The sequence below is a fragment of the Coregonus clupeaformis genome, unplaced genomic scaffold (assembly GCF_020615455.1).
Source record: "Coregonus clupeaformis isolate EN_2021a unplaced genomic scaffold, ASM2061545v1 scaf0068, whole genome shotgun sequence".
Classification (NCBI taxonomy): Eukaryota; Metazoa; Chordata; class Actinopteri; order Salmoniformes; family Salmonidae; genus Coregonus; species Coregonus clupeaformis.
In genome coordinates this window covers 295,618-318,548 of record NW_025533523.1, presented here as the reverse complement: position 1 = coordinate 318,548, position 22,931 = coordinate 295,618, and the positions used below count along the sequence as shown (strand labels likewise).

Here is a 22,931-nt window from a genome sequence, read left to right as displayed (position 1 = left end):
CTGCATTGTTGGGAAGGGCCCGTAAGTAAGCATTTCGCTGTTAGTCTACACCTGTTGTTTACGAAGCATGTGACAAATACTATTTAATTTTATTTGATGAATCAGTGTAGCTAGGTAATTGTATGTGTTTTTGCAGACAAAAAACAGGTTGTTGCATCTCCGCAATTCCTCATATTCAACCACTCCCTGTTGATGTTTTTTTGGCTGCTGATATTTTCTCATAGGTACGTAGTAGTTTGCCTTGCCCTTACTGCTGGGTACAAGCCCATCTCTGTACCAAATGCAGTTCTACAAGTTGTGATTACAAGGGATGCTGCAGGTGTGTGCCTGTGTGTGCATGTATGATATAAAAGGATCATATAGACTAGTTTCTTTTCAACAGGACATTTTCCTAAAAACAAAGGAGCCTCTTCCATAACGATGGTGTGGTGATTGAGGACTTTGAAAGAAAGGCTGTGCTCCATTGAGACCAGACAGCACTGGGACCTGCAGGCCTCAATCAGACCCCAGTTAGTATCACCCCCTCTCTGGGCTGACCTGCCTATAGCAATAATGGGTGTCCTTCACTTCTACCAGATCACATTCTATCATCTATTATTATGCCTCCTCCAGCACACAACCCATACATCCTGCTGGCTGCCTGCCTGTTCTACGCTGACCACCATACCCGCCCTACACGCCCACTTCCTACATGAAACATCTCCAATACACAACCTTTTTTCCTAATAAATGTGATCCTAGACCCTGGGAGAGAGACCAGCGAGCTGCATTAACATTCATGGAGAAAAAAATGGCAATAAAATCTCTCTCTTTCTTGCCAACCTCCCTGTTTCTCTCTCTCTTTCACTCTCTTTTTCTACCACCCTTGGGCACTCACTTTCGTTCAATCTCTAACTCTCCCACTGGCTCGTCTTTCTTAGCACCCCCCGCCCCGCTGTCCTTCATCCCTCTCTCTCTCTCTCTCTCTCTCTCTCTCTCTCTCTCTCTCTCTCTCTCTCTCTCTCTCTCTCTCTCTCTCTCTCTCTCTCTCTCTCTCTCTCTCTCTCTCTCTCTCTCTCTCTCTCTCTCTCTCTCTCTCTCTCTCTCTCTCTCTCTCTCTCTCTCTCTCTCTCTCTCTCTCTCTCTCTCTCTCTCTCTCTTTGTATTTTCCAAGTCCACCCCTGGCAGGTTGTGATTTCCACTGTCAGAAAATTGCTTTTTCAATATCTGTCTCTCTAATTATGAGGCCTGCTAAAGGGGTCGTGCCACCAGAATACCAATAAATGTCTCAGGGTTTTTCCTCTTTTAAATACTATTTTTGATTATTTAAAGTTTAAAGGAACAAACAATATACACTGAAATATGCAGGTGCTTGGCTATAATCACCATCGTATTACTCACTGGTTCATCAACAGTGCAAGTCTCAATGCTGTGTTGTTTTCAAATCAACAACAACAACAATGGCAGTGTGTTTTAAAAACATTTTTACAGCTTACAGCTATAGGTTTCCTTCTGTACCCTACTTGCAATATCAACTAATTATGAGATTAAATACATTCGTTTGTGAGGTGGGATGCTCTCTTTACTCATGTTCATTGTTTATTTGAGATGTCCAAAAATGAACATTACTCAGATTTAGAATATAATTTTCTCATAGGGCCTGACAATCTTTTTTTCCTTTTTTCAGCGTGAATACAATTATATATATATATTATGCAACATTCAATATTTGTGCACCAATATACCATTTGTGGGAAGAGGAAATAAGCTATATGGACACTGTTCTGTAGGTCTATCACAACTCATCTTTTTTCATCACTATCACGTCGAAAGGGTTAATTGTCTTCTCAGCGGTTTCGGACTACTTGATTGACGTTTGGAGCGGTATAATGGCAGTATCCTCCAATAAACAAACGGTCAGTGTACCCCACGTGGGTGTTCTGAATACTCATTGGTTACTAGCACCAGCGTTAATTGTGACTGGGTCGAACCCCACGTGGAGATTTCATTCAATTGTTGAACAATTCCATTGTACCCCCACGTACTATTGAAACATGTAGGCTACACTTAGTGTATATACAATTATAACATGGTTAATGTAGGAGTGTCAAACATATATATATATATATTAAATACAATGGGGGCTTCAACTGCACTGCTACACGAATGAACCGAACTGAGTAGCAAATGTACAGTCACGGTGAGAAAATCAACAAGGGTGTTTATTTTACTAATATCATTAGACTATTTATACAAGAGGAATGGGAAAACTGTGTATGTCATTGGTCTGAAATGTTTTAGCACCAGAAAACAGCTTTGACCTTCTTTCGTTAGACTGGGTAGGCTAGATGCGTTGTTCATAAATAAGGACAGAAAGGCGAAACCTTAGCTCCAGTCCTATGCTGGCTTGATCAACGAGAATAGCGAGATACTCCCTTCTCATTCTGTCTAGCAAATGTCCCTTTAGTTTCTCCCTCAAGAAAACAACTCCGCTATGTCCTGAAGATCAGGCGAGGATCAGAAAAGACGGTGGGAGTGAGAGGAGAGCAGTGTTGTAAAAGAGTAGGGCAACGAACGAGACAAAAGAGGCTGCGGCTGCATTGAATGTGGTAGTGTCCGTCTCGGAACCCACATAGTATAACCTAGCCACATTTGCTCTTTATTCTAGGTGAGAATACACCGGGGAGGGGAGTATTTACGAGAAGAGAAGGTGAAATTTTACTCATTCGAAGTGCGTAGTCACGAGGACTCTAAACATCTAGTCGTGGACTGGGTGCATCTTTACTACATCGAATGTTATTTTTCTGTGAGTTGAACATAGACCGGAACAAAGGGAGTCTTGAGCAAGGAATGAGCGAGCGGAGACTAGCTTTGCCATTACCGCCTCTGAAACCAAGCCAAATGCGTCTCTGAAACCGACAATATAACGTCTTCTCCATTTGTCGGAATCTTTTTGACCATAAGAAAGGAAGAAGATAAAAAAAAACAAAGAAATCGGCGCCCAGAATGTTTCCTCAAAACCGACCTCCGGTAAGTAGGCTATACGATTAGCATGTAACGTTCGGTAATTGTTCTGTTGGAGCTATTCTATAAAACCACTGCGATCGAGAAATTATTATCTAATCTTTCTCTGTCTATTGAAGTGAATTTATTTGAAATCAAGGAAACAACTTGAGCAAGAATGCATACAGAGGTAGGTCCATAAACTTGCAACATGAGGAATTGTTACATTTTATCTCTTTGTCATTGTGTCCATGCTATTTGTATCCGGAATTTCTTTGTGATCATGTTGGTGAAAAAGTAACACATGCGGCAACATTGCAAACCCTTTCTCAATCTACGTGTAGTACTTGAACGATGAGAGAGGTCAAATATGGGTCTGTTATTATCCACACTAAGCAGAGGGGATTTATACCGCCAGAATCTGGCAAAACATGATAACTTGAGTGAACCTCATTTTGTGCAAATTCTGGTCTTCTGTCGTTGGTATTAACTTTCAAGTATCGGATTAGAACGTTGTACCTCGAGTTATCCAAATGGTAGGCTGTATTGGCCTAGACCTAGATGATGGAGTGTATAGGTTTGTTTGTCCTTTCCACACTCGGCAGTCAATTTGAGGGGTGAGTCAACTATAGGCAAGGGCTTGGGTTATTGACACATTTACTGAATTATCTACCCCAGTGAAGTGTCACTCATTGTTTTCAAGATTTTTTTTTTCTCTCTGGCATTCATCTCATTGATGATGTATGTGCTTTTGATTTGTTTGATTTGAACAAAAGTATCAGGCAGTCCATAAATGAGGTTTTCTAGACACCCAGTACCAGGAACTGTACTCTGAATTGACTTTGAACTGTTAACTAAATATTTGTGCTATAAACTTTACTAATGTCACGTGTAATATTGTTTTTTTATGTACCTGTTCTGTGGAATCAATACATAATTTTTGCGCAAAAATACATTACATTACTTTTATATGAAGTAGCCTATCAATTAAGTTTCTATTTGAAACGGAGTAACCCTCGTCTCTCCTCCATGCCAACCATACACCCCACCCTGAGAGTGCTTTCACATCCATGTCCTCCTAGGAATGGCGATTAGGCCCTAATGCTGAGTATGACGCCATGATTCATGGTCGGAGGCAGGGTGGGGAACAGAGGTTAATGGGGCACCTTTGTCCCTAGAACACATACAGTGCCTTCAGAAAGTATTCACACCCCTTAACTTTTCCCACATTTTGTTGCGTTACAGCCTGAATTAAACATTTATTAAATTGAGATTTTGTCACTGATCTACACACAATACCCCATAGTGTCAAAGTGGAATTTTGTTTATAGAACATTTTAAAAGCTGAAATATCTTGAGTCAATAAGTATTCAACCCCTTTGTTATGGCAAGCCTAAAGTTCAGGAGTAAAAATGTGCTAAACAAGTTGAATGGACTCATTCCGTGTTCACTGATAGTGGTTAACATGATTTTTGAATGACTACCCCATCTCTGTACCCCACACATACAATTAGCTGTAAGGTCCCTCAATCGAGTAGTGAATTTCTAGCACAGATTCAACCACAAAGACCAGGGAGGTTTTCCAATACCTCGCAAAGAAGGGCACCGATTGGTAGATGAGTAAAAATAAAGCAGATGCTGAATATCCCTTTGAGCATGGTGAGTAGGCTTTGGATGGTGTATCAATACCCCCAGTCATTACAAAGATACAGGCGTCCTTCCTAACTCAGTTGCCGGAGAGGAATGAAACTGCTCAGGGATTTCACCATGAGGCCAATGGTGATTTTAAAACGGATTTAATGGTTGTGATATAAGAGCTGAGGATGGATCAACAACATTGTAGTTACTCCACAATACTAACCTAAATGACATAGTGAAAATAAGGAAGCCTGTACAGAATAAAAAATATTCCAAAACATGCATCCCGTTTTCAACAAGGCACTTAAGTAATATTGCAAAAATGTGGCAAGGAAATGAACTTTTTGTCCTGAATACAAAGCATTATGTTTGGGGCAAATTCAACACAACACAAGCATGATGGTGGCAGCATCATGTTATGGGTATGCTTGTCATTGGCAATGACTAGAGAGTTTTTCAGCATAAAAATAAACGGAATACAGCTATAAGCACAGGCAAAATCCTAAAGGAAAACCTGGTTGTCTGATTTCCAACAGACACTTGGAGACACATTCACCTTTCAGCAGGACAATAACCTAATACACAAGGCCAAATCTACACTGGAGTTGCTTACCAAGACAACGTTGAATGTTCCTGAGTGACCTAGTTCAGTTTTGATTTAAACCGGCTTGAAAATCTATGGGAAGACTTGAAAATGACTGTCTGCAGTGATAAACAATCAACTTGACAGAGCTTGAAAAAAATATGAAAAAAGAAAGAATAATGGGCAAATATTGTACAATCCAGGTGTGCCAAGCGCTTAGAGATTTACCCCAAAAGACTCACAGCTGTAATCGCTGCCAAAGGTGCTTCTACAAAGTATTGACTCGGGGGTGTGAATACTTATGTAAATTACATTTCTGTATCACATTTTCAATACATTTGCTAAACATTTCTAAAAACATGTTTTCACTTTGTCATTATGGGGTATTGTGTGTAGATGGGTGAGAAAATAAATCTGTTTAATCCATTTTGAATAAGTCAAGGGGTACTTTCTGATAGCTAGGACCAGACATTACACTGTTTTTAATCAATAAACCCTTGTATATGTTTGATAGTAGTTGAATTGGGTTCAAATGGATTCTGCTAGTAATTTTGATTTGAACTTATATTTGCCACTTCCTGAGGAAATTCGACCTCTTCAGATTCTCTCTGTTCTATCCATACCATGCCCATAGTACCCTGACAAACTACACAAACTGAATGCGCCCCCAGCCCAGCCAGCTGTCGGACTAGAGGGAGAACAGAACGTGGCGCTGTGGTTACAGCTCTTAACCCAATCCCTCTCATCCACCAACTCCACACGACATCCCCTGGGGAGCTAGCTACCAACCACAGCTCAAATGTATGGTTATGCATCCTGGATGGAGTGGGGCGCTGGGTCGGGAAAGAAAGCACAGGTTCTGTTTCAGTTTAACCACAACAGACTTTAAACACTGTGAAAGCCTGTCCCTCCAAAGTAATCGGCTTTCATTAAGGCTTGTTTGGAAGACCCAGGGAACAATTTATCAAACTATGCTGAACAAAAATATAAACGCGACATGCAACAATTTCAATATATTTAATATAAGGAAATCGGTCAATTGAAATAAATTCATTAGGCCCTAATCTATGGATTTCACATGACTGGGCAGGGGCGCAGCCATGAGTGGGCCTGGGAGGGCTTAGGCCCACCCATTTGGGAGCCAGGCCCAACCACTGGGGAGCCAGGCCCAGCCAATCAGAATGAGTTTTTCCCTACAAAAGGGCTTTATTACAGACAAATACTCCTCAGTTTCATCAGTTGTCCGGGTGGCTGGTCACAGACGATCCCGCAGGTGAAGAAGCCGGATGTGGAGGTCCTGGGCTGGTGTGGTTAGACGTGGTCTGCGCTTGTGAGGCCGGTTGGGCGTACTGCCTAATTCTCTAAAACAACGTTGGCGGCAGCTTATGGCAGAGAAATTAACATTACATTCTCTGACAACAGCTCTGGTGGATATTCCTGCAGTCAGCATGCCAATTGCACGCTCCCTCAAAACTTACGACATCTGTGGCATTGCGTTGTGACACAACTGCACATTTCCGAGTGGCCTTTTATTGTCGCCAGCACAAGGTGCACCTGTGTAATGATCATGCTGTTTAATCATCTTCTTGATATGGCACACCTGTCAGGTGGATGGATTATCTTGGCAAAGGAGAAATGTTCACTAACAGGGATGTAAACGAATTTGTGCACAACATTTTAGAGAAAGCTTTTTGTGTGTATAGAACATTTCTGGGATCTTTTATTTCAGCTCATGAAACATGGGACCAGCACTTTACATGTTATTTTTGTTCAGTGTATATATAATCCTTTTATGGAACATTTGTTTCTCAAGTTCCCTTTAATGTGGAAAGCATGGTAGAGTGGGTATACTAAACTGAGTATACATTCACCTGGTCAGTCTGTCATGGAAAGAGCAGGTGTTCCTAATGTTTTGTACTCACTGTATATGTAACAGAATATAAAGCCAGAAATGTGCTATTGCTAGAGTCGTTCTTACCATTTATTATACTTTTTTTCAAAACCCTGGGATGCCATGAATGAAGTTCAATTAATGTTTAGGTAAACACCTTACATGCAGATGTCTGAAAAACATCCTTCCTCATTTGGTTACATAGCAGGGATCCATTGATTTGATAACCTTTGCTGAGGCAGGCAGACTACTTAGTATAGCCTGACCAAGGAGACCAGCTCCACCTTACAGTTCCTGGAAATCAGCATAATGCGGACTAGTAGTAGATGTGTCAGCACTGCTCTTCTCAATGCTTAGCATCCAGTTCCCTTTACCGGTAGTGTTTGCCGGCCAAGAGTACTTAGCACCTCTGAGCAGAGTGCTGGACGTAATTTGCGAACTGATTCTACATGTAGAATCGCACAACAATGTCGGCAGTCAGACATCCTGAAACACACCACGCTAGACAAACGGCAGATCAACATTCGGTGCGTGTGTGTCTGGTCCCTTAGGTCAGCTGACCTAACCAAACTCTGCTATGGAAATGCACCATAGGTAGATCTACAGTCACACCTAATGATTAAGAGATCTGTCACTGTCACCGGAGAGGAAGTCCCAGCCTCCCGATGTTTTGAAATCTGAAAAACATCACCACCTACTTCCTTCTTAACAAAGCCCCAAGGTTAGAAGCTTCAAGGCTCCCTATAGTGATTCATAATCAGTCTTTTTGTGCATGTATCCATTCCACCCCCACCCCCTGTCCTCTGAGGTCCAGTAATGCCAGCAGGCTCCTGGAGCTCCATTGGCCCAGTCAGCAGACCCCCCCTGCTCTCCCATCAGGCCCTGATTGATCCAAGACTCCCACTGGGCTGATTCTGGAAGGGTCCACTTCAGCAGGGCTGGGGAGTGATGGGCTAGGAGAGAAGGGCTGGGGAGTGATGGGCTGAGTAGAGGATGGAGGCAGAAGGACAAGCGGAAGGGAGACCTCACCCCGTCGCCCCCACAGACCCAGCGTGTGTGAGGCACTTCCTGTAACCCAGCTTGCTTTAGCTCTTTATTTCCAGTATTCGATTAGATGGCCGCCTGCCTGCCAGAGGAAAGGTTTTTGGGCCAGGTTTACACCAGCTCTGGAGGTGTGGCGCTTAAGTCTGAGCCATGGAAAGAACAAACCGGCTGTGGGTGGGTTACCTAATAACGGAAGGCCCTTACAGCAATTAACACAGCTGACATCCAAACAGTTCTGGCCCGCTTATATACACTGACAGCGGGGAAATTTGAATAACAAGCTTTCAGGAGGCGAGAGGGGAAAAAAGAGCAGGAAGGTGTAGCGCTAATGAAAGCAGTGCCTAGCAGCCCTCCCCTTACTGAGAGAAGTGAGAGACAACTGGGACATTTCTCTCACTTATTCACTCCCACATAACAGCAGAGATCCTGGAGGTTGTGATCAATTGTGTGTGCGTTTGTCTACGTGTATTTGTGTGCGCATGCGTGTCTGTTCGCCTGTCATCCACCCACTGAGGTGCTTTAAAATGCAAATAACTGGTTTGTTGTTGACTATCGTGTTTGAGTAATTTGATATGAGGCTGGAACTTCAAACGCTTTCTGCAAGGACAATATATTGCCATGTTTCATGGTTGTTGTGTTTAGTCCTTAGGGGAATGCTTGTGGGAGAGCGGAGGGGGGCAGGGGGCTGTTACCCTAATATGGTCCTCAGCTGATGGATGGGGTTAGGTCTGCCATGCCCTCCTCCTCACTACTAGGTCCCCAGAGACGGGCAGGCAGTGCCCCAGCAGAGAGGGAGCATGGTGGGTGTTTACTCGTAACGATCGGCTCTGTGGGAAAGCACAGTGTAATTCGCAGGATGTTTCGTTGGCTAGGTTGGTTTCCAGTTCTTCTGTTGTTGGAGACTGGGAGGAAGACTGCTGGGCCTAGAAGTGCAGGGAGCATAAAGAACTGAAGTCCTCAAGGGGCTTCACCTTTGGTTTGTGTGTGCGCATGTGGTGTGTGTTTTTGGGAGAATCAAGGAATGTGAGGTCATAGTGGTTTGGTGGTATTTTGTTTAATTAGAAGGGAGTAAAAGGAAAACAACCTTGATTGCATGCAGGGAATGCCACACTCACAGTTCCTTAGAAGGGTGTGTGTCTGTGCATGTGTGTGCATGTCTCGCGCTCTCTCTCACTCTGTGTGTATATGTGTGTGTCTCTTTCTCTGTGTGTGCTAACATGTAGGACTTTAATAGCAGCCAGACTCTCTATATGAAGCATCAGTCATTTGCAGCAGCAGGCTGTGTGTGCAGCCCTGCCAGCCTAGCTCCAGCCCAGCCCCCAGCGGTAGTCTTCCCTGGCTGGGGATCACGTGATCCCGGGTGGCCCTGTAGGCCTTCCTCCCGCCTGTTTTTAAAGGCACATTAAAGACAACTTAGGCCTGATTAGAGCTATTACTGTCCCGGGATGCCACTTCACCTCTCCCCTCCTTTCCACCACTCTACCACTCCCAGCCTGGGCCCAATTTAATCACTACAATTTATTCCTTGCTGAGCTGGACCAGGGCAGATTACTAGGGGACTCAGGGAGGAAGGTGGCTGATCAGATCACTGCCTAACTGCCTATGGTTCCTTTCCCCTGATGATGCTCTCTAGCCTCTGGCTCTTCCTGGCAGGATGGAACATGGCTGTTTGGAGCTTGGCACATTCCCTGACTTCCTATAGGGACAAACAGGATTAGTTGGAGTAATCAGAGGGATTGCATTGTACTGGAGAGTAAATGTTGAGTTGAAGTGATCACTGTCCCTATCTGCCTGGCTGGCTGGATGCCTGGGTGGGTGATTGGGTAATCCAATGGTGATCAGGTCAGCAGTGTGACCTCTGACATCACACACTTAACCAGAGCAGCTGACCAGTGAGGTAGAGGGGTCAGAGAGTCACCTGACTGCTAATGAAGGGTCTGCTCTGCAGCACTCCACTCTTTCTGCAGGCACCTACTCTGACGTTGGCCTGAATCATAACAGCACCTGGGCGTCAGAGCCAGAATGGCTGATGTTAGCAGAAGCCCAGGCAGCAGTTTCCTCGGTCTTCATAAATCTCCCCCATCACCGAACGTAACTACTCTCAACTACTGGTCCAGCCTCGATCCCACACTCCCCATTTCTTTCTCAGAAAGGCTCTCTCTGCACCTGTTCTCTGGAGCACACACCGAGGTGAAAAACAAGAAAAAAGGGAGTGGAAGGTGGAGAGAGAAGGGCAGCAGTATGCCCCCTCCCCCTCCTTGCCTCTCCTCCTTCCACAAAATGGCCTTGGTGCTCTTGTTCCTGAGGCGCCTTTCTCTGGCCTGTGAAGAGTAATTTGTGTGTGTGTGTGTGTGTGAGAGAGAGAGACACTGTGTGTGACCCTGCCTGTGCTCAGAGGGAGGATCTGGCCAGCAGATTGAGTTGGAGCGCAGGCAGGCAGAGGAGCTCATTAGAGGCTGGAACAATGAGCAGCCCCTCTCCTGAACCTCAGTGGACCTGAGGGGGTATACTACGATTAAAGCTAGATCTACTCAGGGTTTTCTAAAGCTAGCCAGCTTCAGTTAGCTTCACATTCCAGCTCTGGCTTCATCCTTACTACGACACATGCTTTTAGCGGTGCCGTGCAGATCCACACTGCAGTCACATGCAGGACCGAGCGCTGAATTCATTCAATAAGTCCTCTCTCTCTCGACCTCTCCCTTCCCCAGTTATCCCTCTCCACCAGGGAATCCAGCAGAACGAACAAACCATCTACTTAATGTGACTAAAATCACTTTATAAACCAATAACATGCTTCTGCATAGGGCCCATGAGTGGAGCTATACCCACTCAATTATTTCCCCTAGACACACACACACCACCTCTGTTCTCATTTAAAGACAGCAGTGGTGTGAACGGCCTGTCCTATATCCTTCACTGTAGCTTTAGCACCAGGGCAGAGGGGTGGGCCTCCATTGACAGAGACCCAGAGAGACAGACAGACAGTCGCTAGCCCAAGGTCCGGCCCATTGTCTGGCTGTCCTGCATCATTTCCTCTGAGGCCCTGCTAACTAATTGCTCAAAGTCCCGCAGAGAGGGACTAGAGAGGAGGGCCAGGCTGCTTGGGGTGCTACTCCAGAGAGGAGGGCCAGGCTGCTGGGGGTGCTACTCCAGAGAGGAGGGCCAGGCTGCCGGGGGTGCTACTCCAGAGAGGAGGGCCAGGCTGCTGGGGGTGCTACTCCAGAGAGGAGGGCCAGGCTGCCGGGGGTGCTACTCCAGAGAGGAGGGCCAGGCTGCCGGGGGGTGCTACTCCAGAGAGGAGGGCCAGGCTGCTGGGGGTGCTACTCCAGAGAGGAGGGCCAGGCTGCCGGGGGTGCTACTCCAGAGAGGAGGGCCAGGCTGCCGGGGGTGCTACTCCAGAGAGGAGGGCCAGGCTGCCGGGGGTGCTACTCCAGAGAGGAGGGCCAGGCTGCCGGGGGTGCTACTCCAGAGAGGAGGGCCAGGCTGCCGGGGTGCTACTCGGCTGCTGGGGGGTGCTACTCCTGATGGGGTCCCCCCTATTCTCCCTCGCTCCTCTCCTTTCTTCCAACCCAGACTTAACATTAAACAAGTGTCTTAATTTGGTCAAGAGCCCCTTGTTCCCCCCTCCCTCCCGCCCTCCAGGTTCCCCTCCCTCCCGCCCTCCAGGTTCCCCCTCCCTCCCGCCCTCCAGGTTCCCCCTCCCTCCTGCCCTCCAGGTTCCCCCCTCCCTCCCGCCCTCCAGGTTCCCCCCTCCCTCCCGCCCTCCAGGTTCCCCCTCCCTCCCGCCCTCCAGGTTCCCCCCTCCCTCCGCCCTCCAGGTTCCCCCCTCCCTCCCGCCCTCCAGGTTCCCCCCTCCCTCCTGCCCTCCAGGTTCCCCCCTCCCTCCTGCCCTCCAGGTTCCCCCCTCCCTCCTGCCCTCCAGGTTCCCCCTCCCTCCTGCCCTCCAGGTTCCCCCTCCCTCCCGCCCTCCAGGTTCCCCCCTCCCTCCCGCCCTCCAGGTTCCCCCTCCCTCCCGCCCTCCAGGTTCCCCCCTCCCTCCTGCCCTCCAGGTTCCCCCTCCTTCTCGCCCTCCAGGTTCCCCCCTCCCTCCTGCCCTCCAGGTTCCCCCTCCCTCCTGCCCTCCAGGTTCCCCCCTCCCTCCCGCCCTCCAGGTTCCCCCCTCCCTCCTGCCCTCCAGGTTCCCCCCTCCTTCTCGCCCTCCAGGTTCCCCTCACACATCTGGCCCTGACACTGTTTTGTCCCATCACAATGGTTCCTGTCTCCCCTGGCCTCTCCTGGTTTCCCGACAGTCTCCCCCTCATCCTCCCTCCCCTCGCTGTGCTCACACACACCATCACACACCCCTCCGTGTCTTTCAGCTTTGTCCTCCAGCTCCAGCTCACTCATCATGGCTCTCCAACTCACTCCCACTGCTCCCCATGCATACAATCACATCTCTCATAGGACCCACACACAGAGATGACTAGTGTTTGGCACACATCTGTTATTAGATTAATACGTGAAGGATGTTGACCTGACTTGGAATTTAAACATGCCGTGATAAAATGTGAACAGGAATAACATTATTACCAAATCACCACAAAATATACTGGTTATGGACAGGTAACTGTCAAAATAAAGGAAACACTTGAGTAAAAGAGGGATACAAAGTTTATTGAAAGCTGGTGCTTCCACACCGGTGTGGTTCCTGAGTTGATTAATTAATTAACATCCCATTATGCTTAGAGTCTTCTCTCATAAAAATGCTGGGCATGCTGTTCATTTGGACATTATTTTGTCTGCCATGGCTATGCCCCCATAGGATGACAATGCCCCCATCCACAGGGCACGAGTGGTCACTGAATGGTTTGATGAGCATGAAAACGATGTAAACCATATGCCATGGCCGTCTGTCACCAGTTCTCAACCCAGTTGAACCCTTATGGGACATTATGGAGCGGTGCATGAGACTGCATTTTCCACCATCAACAAAACACGAAATTATGGAATTTCTTGTGGAAGAATGGTGTTGCATCCCTCCAATAGAGTTTCAGACAGTGGTAGAATCTATGCCAAAGTGCATTGAAGCTGTTCTGGCTCTTGGTGGCCCAATGCCCTATTAAGACACTTTATTTAGGTGGTTCCTTTATTTTGGCAGTTACCTGTATTTAGAGTCTGAAAGATGTTCACACTTATGACAATATATGCTCACATTGCTTGTCTTTTATGCGTAGGCACCTCTTCAGCCACCCCCTGGGTCTTCGGCGTCGGCGGCGGCAGCTGCTGCTGCGGCGGCTGCAGCCTCGGGAGCCCCCCAGGCCCTGAAGCTCACCTACCCAGAGACCCTGGACCGCATCAAGGAGGAGTTCCAGTTCCTCCAGACCCAGTACCACAGGTACACAACCTCCCCTAGTACCCAACTCGGCACTGCAGCCTTCTCTCTCTCTCTCTCTCTCTCTGTGTGTGCGTGTTTGTTTATGTGCTAGTTTACAGCTTATGTAGCTCACAGGGGCCACAAGTGTTTGGAGAGCTGCTTAACATCTTATTAGGCTTCCATGACCAGAAGCAGGAGTGGGTTGGTTATATACTATATCTGTTCTAGAACGCCCACAGGACCCAGCCTTAGCTTGTACTGAGGGGGAGGAAGAGGAATGAGAGGAGAGGTGAGAGAGATACAGCAAAGTACATTGGAGAAACGGGCCACGGAAAGGAAACGAGGGAAAACCACAACAATGGATGGAGGCTCACAGGCTTTCTTTGTAGATGAACTGGGACATGCATCTTCTGGATATCGTTAACCGTAGATGAGTCATTTTTTAATGGGTTTCAAGGCTTTGAGAGAGTTTTCCTTCTGTAGGCTACTGGGCATTGGGGGTGGGTTGGCGCTCTGTTGTTGGGGGAAGGAGTTTCAGAAGATTGAGACTCCACAACAATACGCAAACGTGTATGTGTGTCTCTCAACGTGTGTCTGTGTGTTATGATGTGTGTGTGTGTGTCTTCCTGTATGTCTCTGTATCTGTGTGGTTAATGTGTAAGAATGTAGCTGGCCTGACTGGCTTTGACTGTGGGACTCTAGCTGTCAGTGTCGTCCCAGCCTGCCTCCCAGCCTCAGCCTGCTCTGCCTCTCTCTGTTCTCTTGGCACACCTTCACACGGTCCCCCGCTTTGATTCGACCAGCCAGAATCAGCTATTCCACCCTCTCCCCTGGCTAACTCCTATTGTATGGCCCCCTCTCCCTCCACCCAGCTCCCAGGAACCGGCTCAAAGGCTCCCTGTACAAACAGGGGGCCAGCGTTCAAACAGGCCTGGCTGATTCGAGATATACCTTCCGGTGGCGCTGCACGGTGGTGACTCGTTTCTCTCAAACAAGCCAGCATTTTTCTTTGTTGGTTCCCTTTCTTGTTCTATTTGATACCCTAATGTGGATAATTCCCATGCCCCTTTGTGGATTATAATTGTACAGACGTGATCACCAGCAAATAAAATAAAATAAAATAAATAAATATATGTTCAGAAACAGGAGACTGGCAATCGCAACATGCTTCTTCCTTATAAAATGCGTACTGTCGGGCTCACCTGGAGGTTTACCGACAGGTGTGCGCTGGAGCTCCCTGGGGAACGGAGATGTGCTCCGCTACAACAGGGACAAGCTACTCCTGCTAAGGCACACTGTGAGGACACTGTGAGGACACTGTGGGGAGAGGGAGTATTTTCCAGACATACCGGATTATATTAAAAGAGAAACCAAAACGCAAACGAGGTAAGAAGGGCGGAGTCAGGCAGCCCGTCAGAGCCAGAAACAACCACCCACCTCTCCCAGCTATCCTCCTAACTAACATACCTTCCCTGTCAAAGCATCATGATGACCTTGCTGCCAATGTCAGATACCTCAATGAATACAGAGAGAGTTGTCTACTATGTCATCAAAACCTGGCTAAAAGACATTCATGATGGCAATGAATTTAAAATAAAGGCTTTGGAACCACAATTAGAAGAGACAGAGATCCCATTATCACCAAAGTCACTAGGGGGAGGCGTTTGCATATATATTAATGACAAATGGTATAAGGATTTTACTATAAGGGAATCCTTTTGCAGTGGGGATGTGGAAGTCAGTATCGCACCACAGTGCAACAACAGTCTGAGCCAGAACACTGGCCTGGTCAGGCAGCTCGACCCCGTACTCCTACTCTCCCTGATCCCATTCTATCAGGCTTTCACCTGCTAGACCCATGGATTTTATAGACTTTATCAGTCACAAGCTTCTACTTATGCAATGCCTTAAAAATGTGTATGTGATTTGAGACCATGTGACCGTACAGACAGGTGTGTGGGTCTTCATTGGCCGACCTACACAATGTTGCACTTCAGGTCATAAAACATCTGAAGCAAATCGAACCAAATTGTATTTGTCACGTGCACCGAATACAACAGGTGTAGACTTTACTGTGAAATGCGTACTCACAAGCCCTTTCCCAACAATGCAGAGTCAAAAAGTACAAAGAATTTGCAAAAAAGGAGATGGTAACACAATAACATGACAGTAACAAAACTATATACAAGGAGTACCGGTACCGAGTCAATATGCAGGGGTACGAGGTAGTAGACGTAATTGAGGTAATATGTACATGTAGGTAGGGGCAAAAGTCTGTGCATTAATAAAAACTAAATATGAATTGGCAAGAAACAAGCTTGCTGGATTAACACAATCTTTCAACTATAAATTGCATTCTGTGACAGATTCTACTATAGCATTCTATACATAGCATTGCATAACACTTTGCATAACACATAGTGTTATGCAAAGTGTTATGCAAAGCATGTTTAGGACAGACACCAGTCTATTGGATTAGGGGTGACCTGCTTAGCATCCCTCAGCAGACAGACAGGTAAGCTGCAGGTCTCTCGCCACAGAGGATCTCATGAGCATACACACCTATTACTGACAGACTAATCAGACTTACTCTAGGTAAAACACATGGCACACGGCACGCACACACCACAGCGGACAGAGACCGACAAGCTGAATGCAGCCTCACACTCAGACCTGGGTTAGAAATAGCAGGGTTTAGGTTAGTATTTTGGCTCTATTGATGGTGGCTGGAGCCTGATCGCTGTTGCTTAGATGGATTAGGAGGCAGGAAAGAGACCGAGGTAAAGGGATTAGGAGTAATGGGCTGTGTGTGTCTTTCCTGGTGTTTGTGTGTGTCTTTCTCTCTCTCTCTGTGTGTGTGTGTGTGTGTGTGTGTGTGACCTGCTTGTTCTGTGTGTGTGATACAAGATACAGTAAGTGGATCCCATAGAAGAGGAAGAGATTCATTAAACCTAGCTAGATGTGTGGGTCACTTGTACTGCATAAAATATACTTGTTTGTGCCTGCCAAGTTAGTTGTGTGTGTGTTCTGCAGCTGGTCTTTTAAACAACCTCTAATCAGCAGACTGGAGGGAGCTGTTGACATGGGGCTCTCATTACAGTAACCCCCCCCAAGGGTCTGTGGTGACTGGGGAGTGTGTGACATAGAAACACAGTTTCCATATGAAGGTCGGTGTCGGCCCACATCTAACATAGTGTGTTGATGTTGTTGTGTATGGAGATCTAGAGTGAAGGAGAGGCTCTCATACTGTTAACATGCTGCCACTCAGAGAACAGAGTACCCACTTCTCTCCACTGCTCTGGCACTATCACACTGTTTTGATACCAGGACTGTGTGTGTGAGAGCTTGGGCGGATGGAACATTGGGTTTATGTCAGTCTCAGAGTTGTGTGTGGCAGAGCCTGTCTTTATGGGAGTGTGTGTGACTGAGCATGTGTTTGGTGGTGGTTACTGGTTGGTGCTTAAGTGAGCAGGGTGGGTCTGAGCATGTACTCATGAAAGGACAGTCTGTCTACAGTAAACTAGTCTCACGTGTGCACACACACTGTCTTTACAGTAAACTCACACACACTGTCTTTACAGTAAACTCATACACACTGTCTTTACAGTAAACTCACACACACTGTCTTTACAGTAAACTCACACACACTGTCTTTACAGCAAACTCATACACACTGTCTTTACAGTAAACTCACACACACTGTCTTTACAGTAAACTCACACACACTGTCTTTACAGTAAACTCACACACACTGTCTTTACAGTAAACTCATACACACTGTATTTACAGTAAACTCACACACACTGTCTTTACAGTAAACTCACACACACTGTCTTTACAGTAAACTCACACACACTGTCTTTACAGTAAACTCATACACACTGTCTTTACAGTAAACTCACACACACTGTCTTTACAGTAAACTCACACACACTGTCTTTACAGTAAACTCACACACACTGTCTTTACAGTAAACTCATACATGCTAGTTAGTACAGAGAGCAGGGAGGGCTCTGCATGTGTGTGCCCACACCCTTGAAAGGCTACACTGAGTGAGCCGCTGGTGTGTGTGTGTGTGTGTGTGTTTGTTTGAAAGAGGGGGGTGTGCTGCTACTGCAAAGAGGAAAAGCTCATTAATAGTTAATTAGATGTAAAATGAACATCTACACACCTGGAGGGGGGTAAATGGCCTTAATGTACCCCGAGCACGACAATACTAACAACCATCCATCAGCCTGCCTTCCCCGGGCGCGCCTGTCCTACTCCACACCGTACGGTATTCATAAGACTTTGCACTGAACTTCATGTTACACGCATGCATCTGTCGTGTATATTATTTTCCCTCTAGCTGTCAGTGGGGTGTTTGTGTCCAAGCCTTGACGCGCTCATTGGGAACAAAGTGAAGAAGACGACCTTGACTCGTCCAATAAGAATCGCTCATTTTAATCTTATTTTGCAAGACGTTTTGAAATGTTCCATTGCGTGCCCTAATGAACTCCAGGCAGGTGTGTGGGTAGGAGAGGTGGCAGCAGAGGTTTAGCATAGTCATTAGTCACCTGCTGCTATAGCTCTGACACACAGTGGAACCATACAATGTACTCTGCAATACACTATGTTATTTTAATGAGACCACGTTTGTTACACTATGGTATTTTAATGAGACCACGTTTGTTTTGATTGAGGTATAGTGTGTGTGTGTGTGTGTGTGTGTGTGTGTGTGCGCGTGTGAGGGAGTGTGTGGGCACTACAGTGCACAAACATGCCTCTGTGTGATTGTGTGTGTTAGTGTAGGTCTGGTTGTGTGTGCTTGGGGTAATGGTTCTCTGCTGACAGAGCTGTCTGAGTGCTGGCAGGCTGCAGTTTTGTAGAGCATTCCGATTATCACCTTATCTGCTGTCACGTGAGGAGAGATGGGGAGAGCAGAGCATGCTGACACGTAGCAGACTCTATCTCTCTCTCTCTCTCTCTCTGTTTCTCTCTTACTTTCACTCTCTCTCTTTCTACTATCTCTACCAGGGGTTGGAACCGGTTTAGGGAACAAACCCGAAAATAACAAAAACATTTGAGGAACAGAACCAGAACTGGGAACAAAAGGGATCTCTAGTGTTCCGGAACAGAACCATTCTTTTCAAATCTTGAGAACTGGTTAATTATGTTATTTCTCGTTCCAAAGATATTCCTAATATCTAGTATATCATTCTGTAATTCAGAGAAGTTATTTTCACTCCCCTCTACTCACCTGTGAAATTTCAGTCGCATCTCGTGCCTGCACTTAACTGCAATTAAACATGTAAACAACTACCTTACCCATTCCATAGCAAGCTGCTCTATCTGTGCTAATTGGTAGGGTAAATTCATGAGCTAAACAATGTTGATTTCACAGGTTAAAAAATGAACGAAAAGGAACTATATGAACCATTACTTTTTTGGGGGGTTCGAACCGGTTCAGAACTTTATTATGCTGGTCGGAACACTGGCACGGAACGAAAAAAAATAGGGGTTCTGTTTGGAACGGAACAATCTTTCTCTCTCAATCGACATATACCCACACACCATCCACTCTCGCCTTCTTTCTATACACTCCCTCCCTCTATACACACACACACTCTCTCTCGCTCGCTCTCTCTCCCCTCTGTCTGAATGCTGCTGAGCCAAGGACAAATTATTATAGGCAATCATTTCTACATGAAATACTCCCTCCCCCACCCCTTCCTCACTCTACTTCTCCCTCCCTTTATGCTCTTGCGGTCACTTAATGACATGGAGAAACACACATACGCACAGTCGCACACACAAAATGAGATTCCCCCACATACACATTAGGAGAGAATTGTGCCATTGCTTTTTGAATGTGATCCTATCGTCTGCACTGAATTCACAATATAAATCTATGAATATATTTGCCTGTATATGTGCGGTATATTCCTCTGCTGTTGTATGGTATAGATGGGCTGATATGAAGGTCAGACATTACTAATGAAGGGTGTATGTTGTCTGTGACCTTTGGGATTTAATTCAACATTGGCCTCAATGAATGCACTTTCCCACTGAATCCCCGTCTGGATACCACATGCCAGTCTGTCAAGGCATTGAATACAGAACCAGTCTTCTGAACTCTTGATAACCTGGCCGTATGAGAATCCATCTCTCCTGCACCCCTCATCTGATCTGACCCCCTCCCTCCCCAGAGTCCTCTGGAACCTCAGTACGGGCTCTCCAATTCACTCAGCTCAACTGTTTCCTATACTTTAATTACATGCTGGAGATCCATTAAACATTATGAAAAAATTATAATCACCCTGATCTGAGAACAGTTATTGTCCTAATCCCAGGATCGGTGTTCGTATATGTCGCCGGTGTTAGCATGCGTTTCCATCCACACAACTTGAGGAAAGTCACCCTCGGAAATGCCCAGCCTGGCCCTTGTCTAGGTGAACGGATACGGATAGAATCGTCACTTCTCAGAAACCCTGCCATGGGTGACTTCTGCAGGGAGGCTAGTCCACTGTAATAAAATCTATTAGGGGAATGAATTTAATCCCCCAAGCTCTCACCCGCCCTCACCCATCCCTCAATCTCCTCCTCCTCCCGTCTCCTCCCTGGCGGTGATAAATGAGTCAATTATGGGTGGCAGCGCGGGCCTTCTGAAGGGGAGCGGATGTGCTGTTATTACCTGTTGTAGCTTGGTAATGTTGCAGTATTAATCATATTCTAATTTCCCAGGCCCTCGCTGCTCTCCCCCGCATAAATCTGCTACACGCAAACAAGTCGGCAGCGTGCCCGCCGGGGTGAAATACAACCCTGGGCTGGGGAGGATGGAGGATGTGTGTTATAGAGGACACGGGAGGTGTGTGTGTGTGTGTGTGTGTGAGAGCGTGTGTGTGTGTGAGAGCGTGTGTGTGTGTGTGTGAGAGCGTGTGTGTGTATTATAGAGGACACAGGGGAGGGGAGGTGTTGGCTAGTTCCTTAAAGGAGTGCTGTGTGCGTGCTTGGCTGAGGATTCCTGGGGTCCCATGGTGGGTCATGGTCACAGCAGGGTGACTTGGCAAAGACAGAATGATTGAGAGAGGAGGGGTCTGACAGAGGGACAAACGAACAAATGGAGGGAAGAAGAGCAGGAGGAGGGGACTGATAAATATTGAGAGGGAGGGGACAGACCGAGGGCAATTAGAAGGGGGAGGCGGACAAATGAAGGGAGGATAGATGGATGGAGGTAGAGGCGTGTCCCTGCCCTTCAATGACACCTTGGTCCTAGGAGAGACTGCAGCCATGGCTGGTCTGTTCTGTTCTGGCTGGGAGGCAAGCGCTAAGTGTGAGCTCAACTATTCCTGGTGTGTTCTGAAGCGATAATGACACATTGCAGGTGTCTGCAATGCCTACTAAACGTGGACGTGTGTGTGTGTCTTTGTGGGGGTGTAGAAACTTTTTGAATTATATTGTATGAAAACATTTGAACAGGGTGTGTATTATTATATAGTTATAAATCTAACTTCCTCTTCCTTAAAGCCTGAAGATGGAGTGTGAGAAACTGGCCACCGAGAAGACTGAGATCCAGAGACACTATGTTATGGTGAGACCCTCAAACACACAGACAACGCACACTCCATCCACAACCTTGGGTGTTGTAGCAAACACCATGCTGATGATTCTTGTCTACAGGAGAAGAGTTTAGATGTATTGTGTTGTTTCCCCAGACAGAGCAGAAAGGCAGGCAGGCAGACAAGACATCTCTGTCTCGGGTTACACACAGCCAGTGGTCTGTCTGTCTGTCTGTCTGTTGACTACACTACACCACTGATGCCAGCATCTGGCAAGGGATTAAACATCACACCCACTGGAAACCACATGGACCACACATGCATGCACACGTATTGACTTGTGTGTGTGTTGTCTCCAGCCCAGATATGGGTAATCCTCCACATTCCCTTAGAGCAGGCGGTGTTCAGACCGAGGCGGTGATCAGAGAGCGCCCTAACCACAGCTGACTGTGTGGTGCCAGGCCCCACTGTTGCAAAAGGCCCCGGCGCTCTACCCATTTCTCTCTTCTTTTTTTGGGCTCAGAATTTTGGAGTCTGCAAGTCGCCTAGCAACAGCTCTGAATCTTGGCACAGCGGCAGAACAAACAGCCAGCTGTGTCTCTCTCTCACACACACACACACACACACACACACACACACACACACACACACACACCCACACCTTTCTGTAGAATATAGGGGGAAATAGTCCGGCCCTGCTCCCTTAAAAGCTCTGAGCTTCCATCTCTTTATTTCTTCCACCTAGCTGACAAACCACTCACTACTTACTCCTCAACCAACCCTGTTGAAAATGACATGTTAGAATGTCACATAAGAGATGTCTGTTTTTAAAATGATTTGAGCTCTGCCCGATGATGATTTTCCATCCTTGTTCTGAACTGAGTGATTGACACATACCATCTCTGGGCTCATATGCCAGGTTGGCATAGCTTGGAGCTGAGGGCACAAACTAAATGAAACAGAACCAAAACGACTCGTCCACTCATCTAGCCTTGAAATATGTATTTTTTGTAGATCTACATATATGCAAATGTTTAACCATCAATTTACGTCTCATTTTTACAGTATTACGAGATGTCCTACGGCCTTAATATTGAAATGCACAAACAGGTAAGTACAACCCCCTTCCATTGTCATCTCTCCCCCTCTCCCTCCCTCCCTTTCTAGTCAGCCTGGGTCTAGAGGAGTAATGTATGCTTGTGAACTGGCCTCCAGCACAAAATGCTAATCCGCACTTGATGGACCCATGGCACTGTGCTGCTGCTGCATTAATAGGATCTGCAAACAGAATTCTTATTTCTAGACAGACAAGAGAAGAGGATAGATGTGCCCTTCCTTCCTAAAGCAGCCGGAACATCCTCTTTTGTCTCCTCAAATATCCTCTCTATTACTGCTGCTGACTTTACCCTCCTCCTCCCTCGATCCCTCTTTATAACCTCCTCCTATGTCTCTCTCTCTCCCTCATACCCCCCCCCCTTCTCTATAACTATCTCTCTATACTCTTCTGTCTCTATCCCCTTCTCTTTCTCATACTCTCTCTCTCCTTCTCTGCCCCTCTCTGTTTCTTTTCCTCCCTCTCTCCTGCAGGTATACAGTCCATACCGAATTTCCCTTTAAATCAGGTCACTGCCTTCAGAGCGTCTGCTCTCTCCCTTCGTTTCACCATCTCAATCGCTCTGATTTTGACAAGCCACACCAATCACCCTCCTTCCTTCCTTCCTTCCTTCCTTCCTTCCTTCCTTCCTTCCTTCCTTCCTTCCTTCCTTCCTTCCTTCCTTCCTTCCTTCCTTCCTTCCTTCTCGCTCTCTTTCTAGCTCTCCCTCTAGCTCTCCCTTCTCCTCCTCATGCATCCTGCCTCATTGGCTGTCATTTCCTCAAACGCACAAGAGCCTCCCCCGCCTC

The 22,931-nt window shown here is 46.7% G+C and overlaps 1 protein-coding gene across 4 annotated transcripts in view; it reads left to right on the top strand.

Annotated features, from left to right (window-relative positions):
- The first annotated feature begins 2,361 nt into the window (after positions 1 to 2,361).
- Positions 2,362 to 22,931, top strand: part of LOC121540337 (transducin-like enhancer protein 1) — a 45,030-nt gene continuing 24,460 nt past the window's right edge. For all 4 annotated transcript variants that reach the window (XM_041849138.1, XM_041849135.1, XM_041849137.1 and 1 more), the window contains exons 1-4: positions 2,362 to 3,009; positions 13,352 to 13,512; positions 20,998 to 21,061; positions 22,095 to 22,139. In XM_041849138.1, the coding sequence (XP_041705072.1) occupies positions 2,986 to 3,009; positions 13,352 to 13,512; positions 20,998 to 21,061; positions 22,095 to 22,139 (294 nt within the window). In that variant the 5' untranslated portion in view covers positions 2,362 to 2,985. The remainder of the gene's footprint in view (positions 3,010 to 13,351; positions 13,513 to 20,997; positions 21,062 to 22,094; positions 22,140 to 22,931) is intronic.